This window comes from Pezoporus flaviventris, unplaced genomic scaffold (genome assembly GCF_033815535.1).
Source record: "Pezoporus flaviventris isolate CSIRO_AGI_PZ_B2104156 unplaced genomic scaffold, CSIRO_AGI_Pfla_v1 ptg000015l, whole genome shotgun sequence".
Taxonomy (NCBI): domain Eukaryota; kingdom Metazoa; phylum Chordata; class Aves; order Psittaciformes; family Psittacidae; genus Pezoporus; species Pezoporus flaviventris.
This window is the reverse complement of record NW_026892563.1, coordinates 28920478-28926166: the sequence shown is the minus strand read 5'-3', so window position 1 is coordinate 28926166 and position 5689 is coordinate 28920478. Positions and strand designations below refer to the sequence as shown.

At 47.0% G+C, this 5689-nt stretch overlaps 1 protein-coding gene across 2 annotated transcripts; it reads left to right on the top strand.

Moving 5' to 3' along the window:
* Positions 1-242: 242 nt before the first annotated feature.
* LOC133269783 (zinc finger protein 70-like) lies at positions 243-5362 on the top strand. Of its 2 annotated transcripts, XM_061454491.1 has the most exons (3): positions 245-768; positions 3111-3197; positions 3576-5362. In XM_061454491.1, exons 2-3 carry the CDS (start codon positions 3146-3148, stop codon positions 4493-4495), a joined length of 972 nt encoding a protein of 323 aa, XP_061310475.1. In that variant the 5' UTR covers positions 245-768; positions 3111-3145; the 3' UTR covers positions 4496-5362. The 2 variants fall into 2 exon arrangements, with proteins under 2 accessions (XP_061310474.1, XP_061310475.1); XM_061454490.1 differs by having other exon boundaries at positions 243-768; positions 3111-5362.
* Positions 5363-5689: the final 327 nt, after the last annotated feature.

Here is a 5689-nt window from a genome sequence, read left to right as displayed (position 1 = left end):
GTCTTTGTCTTTGGCCCTGTGCAGGAAAGAGATACTCAAAAGAGAAGCAGAAATGCAGCTCAAAGAAGGGGAGGGCCGGCTAGCCCCTGTCTTGGGGGGCTCTGATGTAGCGGCCACCCTTGTCTGCTCGCTTCCCTTACATGTTATGCAGCTCCCCCTCTCCATCCTCCTGCCCGCGAGCAAACGCCGGTCCCTCCCCATTTTCCACCCAGTGATTCTTATGGTTATTACAGGAAGCTTTACACCCCTGCCACTGCCTTGTTCCCCCAAAACTACACCACACTTGCTCCCCACACACCGTTGGGGGTGCCCCAGCAGTGCAGCCCACGGAGGCCCTCCTCTGTCTGTGCTTCAGCACCCCTGGCTATACTCAGGGCTGAGCAGGCACAGGCAAGCACTGCAGGTTATGAGTACATCTGATGGTACAGGGAAAGGGGCTTTCATCAAACCCAAAAGAAATGCAGCTACATAAGTAACTGTTGTCTGTGATAATACCTTCACCTTTTGCTTTTTACTGCAAGAATTATCTATCCCAGATAATAGCTGGGAAGAGAAAGATCTGAACACCCTGTTCTGGATTGCAGGTTTCTGCTGTCATGCCTGGAGTGAGGATGCCTAGAGTGTGTAGCCACCAAGGGCACTGCAGGAGCATGAGAAGCTGAAAGTATGGAGATCTGCATTAGGATGAGTTCCATAACCTCCACAGCTTGGTACAGCCATGGGAGGAATGTAGAGCTGAGTGGTCACAAGAGAAAATAAGTAGCCAAGGTAAAGAACATAAATTGTAGGAGGCAGCTACAAAATCTAGATAATACTATTGCAGTACTAAAGCCAAGGCTGCGGGAACAGGACAGGGGATTTGCAGTTCCCTTGCTGGAGGCCTAAATCAGACACCCTTCTGATCCTGTTTTAGTAAAGCTATGGACGGTGCCTGCAGGAGTCCCACACACCCGCATACACAGATGTTCTTGCCATCTTGGTTCCCACATTCAAGCAGTAACACAGTATGCCCAGGGATATGCTCCTGCTAGTAAGGTATGGAATCCCTGAAAGAAGAACGTTCCCTTTGTTAATAAGGTTTGTCCCTTCCTTTCACAGGGACATGACTCTGATCATGGGAAAGGACAAAACTTCCTTGCTCCAGACCAGCCTGTTAATTGTATTTGGGGTTATCTGCTTTCTGCTGAGCTGGTGTAGCAAACCTGAGCGTAGCAGCAACCCAAGCCAGGAAATCTTTCCAGGATCACAAAGGAATTATTCTTTCTACCTTGTCTGCTTGCTTAGATGTTTCCTTGGATGGCAGCTGTTGGGCATTTGTTAGATGTTGAAATGCTGAGGGCTTTGGGCTCCCGAAGTTCAGGTTTGCTGACAGCTTTTGGAGGGAAGCGTTGCTCTTTGAGGTCAGCTGCCTGGAGGGAAGGTCTGTGTGTGGACATGCTTTTGACTCCTCCAGCTTTGGAGTGGGGCTGTCTTGGTATATATCACATAAGACAGCTTGGTCTGGCTTGTAGTGCCAGACTTGCAGCAAGGAGCCTCGAGAGTGGCAAAGTCCCAAGAGCTGTAGGGCTGCAGAAAGCAACCTCCCTTCATATATTGGCTTGGAACTGCTGGAAATGATCCATCTGCAGGGGTGGTCCACTTCAGCATTCAGCAGATGTTTACAGTCGGGACTTACTTAGATTGTTAACTTTTAGTAAGGTTTTAAGAAGGCCTTTCTTCTTTTGCTAAGGCTTCATTTTTGTGTGTCTGATTTACTATTTTTTTTTCATTATGGTTCTGCAGTTCAAGATTGCAGTGTTTTTCTTCTCCTTGCTCCCCTTCTTTCTGTCCAGCTTTGCCACATAGAATAAAAGACTTCAAGAGTGGTGTTTTTGTAATTGTAGGCATCCAAGGTCTCAAACTGTTCCCTTCATCTGAGTTCTCTCCTTGATTCTGGCACTACCTAATCCCTTATCACCCACTACCTATTGTAAAGTAGCTGTTGGTGAAGGATGGAATGGTCCAGGAGCAGGTACCCATTCAGTCTGCAGTGTTGGTTTGCACCAGTGGCCATCTGTCCAGTTAGTCCATCCTGTCTGGAGCTCAACTAGCTGTCCAGAGATATCAGTTGTCCAGAGAGATTGGTAGCTTGAAGCAGTGTTCAGGGGGTGTACTTTTGAAGTGATGCAAACTAGTAAGAACCTATAAAGATTGAAAGGGGTGGGGGAAAGCAATGTCTTTAATGCTTTGAAAATATTCCCATAAGTGATTTCAGCTTTAGCCATGATGCCATCAGCCTCTGGTCCTAGATACACCCACATGGTATCCTTTCCCTGCCATCTTTGATTCCTGCTTCTTAATATAAAGTGACTGTTTTCTCTGTTCTTCTGCATTGTTTTTTTCCTGCAGCAACTGCTAATGCCTGTCCTCTTGATACTAACTGCTGTTGCTTACTGTTTGTTTGGCTTTGGCCTTAAAATAGGAAATCCCGAAGGAAAAGTTCTCATCTTTGGTGCTGACAGTGTTTGTAAGAGCACCCTGCCCAACAGCTGCAACCATGACGGTTGCTGGAGCTCAGTAGGGATGCCAGGCTGGGAACCAACAGAATCCAGCTAGAGTAGACAAGAAATCATATTGCCATCATGTTTTGTTGGGTTTTGCTGCCTCAGCCTGAGAGTCTTGAAAGAGAAGAAACAGATGAGATAGCAAGTAAGAAAATCAGGTTCTGGTGACTAAAGAAATTTAAAAATTTCCATTTAAAATAATCTTAGGAGAGTAATGAGTCTTTTGGCTGTCATTAAAGAACTGTAAGTGTGGCTTGGCTGGGTTTTGCTCATTGCTTACATTGGTATCTAGCATTGCAGTCAACCAATTCTGAGTCCAGCACGTCTGGTCTATGTCCTAATGCTTATGATAAGAGGAAACCTTGAGTCTCCTCTAAGGCAAGCCTCTAACTCCAGGTACCTCAGTAGTGTACAGAATGTCCATAAACGTTGTTGCTCAGTTGACTTCATTCTTTCAGGCAACCACTCTGCTTGCCCTCCATAATCAGCAGGGGCAGTACATTTTAAGACACATGAAAAGCTCTTGCTGAATATTCAACTAAGATTACTTTTGTTTGCTTTTGTAAGGATTCGTGGTTGCTGAGCCTGATGTAACTGCACAGATGGACCAAGAAGAAGAACAAGATCCTGAGGCCTCAGAGGAGACACACATGGGTGAGGAATAAGTTAGATCAGATTATAAAGACAGAGCAAGCAAAATGCTTTCTGAATTACTTCAGCAGCCATTTTATTTCATGCAGCTCATATTAAGACCTCTTTTCCCCTCAGGGCAGGCAGACAGCCTTTGACAGCCTGCTGTTAAGAGTATGTATAGGAAGACGGAGTATTAGGAAGACAAGATGTGAAGATTTCTTGGGGGCAAGGAGACACCTGTAGCATAGCCTTTGGCTCTACTGTTTGTGGCACGTCAGTCTTCCTTTTACTGCTCCTCCTACATAGTGCAGATGAGGCTTCCTAGGGTAACAGCTTGCCCGTTCTCTGCTGTGCCACTCCCCACCAAGAATCACAGTTACAGTTATACTTTTCTTCCAGATGATGAGCTAGGTCCCCTTCCAGATCACCTTGCAAGCACAGATCTGCAGGATGTGTTGGCAGTGGGATCCAGGGGAGGAGAGGAACAGTTGGGAAACAGCCATGGAAGTCGGCATGATTCCGCAGGAGCTCAGCAAGGTGACTGTGAGGAAGAAGGGGTGACTAAGCTGCCTTCTTCTAATATCAGCCTGGTAAAAGAATGGGACAGAAGGACATCAGCAGCCTCACAGGGCACTCCTTGTGCAGGGCTACCCACCGTCCGCTCTGAGTGCGGCAAGGGCTTCAGTCGGAGCATCCATCTCATCCAGCACCAGCGAATGCACACTGGGGAGCGCCCCTTCCTGTGCGGAGAGTGTGGCAAGGGCTTCAGCCAGAGCTCCCATCTCATCCAGCACCAGCGGGTCCACACGGGCCAGAAACCCTACACCTGTGCTGAGTGTGGGAAGAGCTTCAGCCAGAGCTCTAACCTCCTTAAGCACCAGCGCATCCACACCGGGCTCAAGCCTTACATGTGCAGCGAGTGTGGCAAGATCTTCAGTGACAGCTCCACCTGCATCAAGCACCAGCGCATGCACACAGGTGAGCGGCCCTACAAGTGCCCAGCCTGTGGGAAAAGCTTCAGCCAACACTCCCATCTCCTTCAGCACCAGCGAACCCATGATGGCATTCGGCCTTACGCCTGTGGGCAGTGTGGCAAACATTTTGGGCAGAGCTCTGACCTCATTAACCACACTCGTACCCACACTGGTGAGAAGCCTTACAAATGCAGCCAGTGTGGCCGGGGCTTCAGTGGCAACTCCAACCTCATCAAGCATACCCGTATCCACACTGGGGAGCAGCCGTACCACTGCACCCAGTGTGGGGAGAGCTTTCGTTTCCAGCCCCAGCTGGTGCGCCACCAGAAGCACCACACGGACTAGCTGGTGGAGTGGAGAAAGCTTTGTGGACCACAGGCAGCTACCTGGTGTTGGGAAGATGCACAGCTGCTCCCTGGACACCTCATATGGGACATGAGTTTTGTGGAAGGGAGCCGTCAGAGCCTTGTCCCCTTGTGTTCTGGGTAGCTCTGAGCACTGTCCAGGCACTTCAGCAGAGGGAGGCTGCTGCAAAACAAGCTGTGTTCACTGTGATGCAGAGGTTATTCTGAGCCCCTCTCTTGGGGATAGGGAGAGGAAAGGTGCTTATATTTTACGGTATATTCAAGGCCAGAGAAGAGACCATAGGACTGGTGTCTTTCTCTGTTATTTCTAGCAGGGAATGGTTTTTACCCCAGTAAAAAAGAGCTAAAATCTGTACCTGTTTGCTGTACAAGCTGCCTGGGTTTTACCACATGGTAAGGCCACAGCCTGGGATGATCACTCCCTTTAGAATCCGCATTTCTCACTTGTCAGTGGTCTTGGGTTTGGGTGACATTAGTACCTATTTATTTTAAAGTCCCACAAGACTGCTGCGTGCCTCAGCATACATGTGCTTTCTTGGGATGTCATCTATGGAGCAGTATTTTTGCTGAGTTGTATAGTTGTTACATTGACAGTTCCACAAATGACAGCTTACTCCTCAGTATTAATTAAGTAAATTAACATCCTTACGGGTATTTCTCTCAGATTCTTGTTTAGGTACTTTTGTGGGTGGCACTTTATGAATGCTTTTTATAAGGCTCCTAAAAGTATTTAGGATTACTTTTTTGATTGTGGTGGTCTAATTGTCAGTTGATGAGCAGAAGAAGGATGACATTTGAAAAATAAGCTACGTCAAACTTTGATTTTATATTAAATGTTAAACATTTTTTCTTGCATAGAACTTTTTAACTCAAATGCCATGGTTTTGTGTTGTTACTGATTATGAGGAGGTAATTATGACACTGATTTCTAGAATTCAGGTGATATTTTTGCTAGTGGTTTTGACATTTTCAAATAATGACTTTCTAAGAAATCTAGGAAAGGCAGGATTCTGAGAAAGCAGAAGGAACTGACCTCTGAAGAGATCTTCACTTGGAGAATACTACTACTGGGAGTCTGTCCTTTAAAGAAATCCTCTCAGGCAACCGGTTGGTATGGGGGAGGAGAGGGCTGGCAGTAATAACAAAGATGTTAATATATCTAGCATGGAAGAAC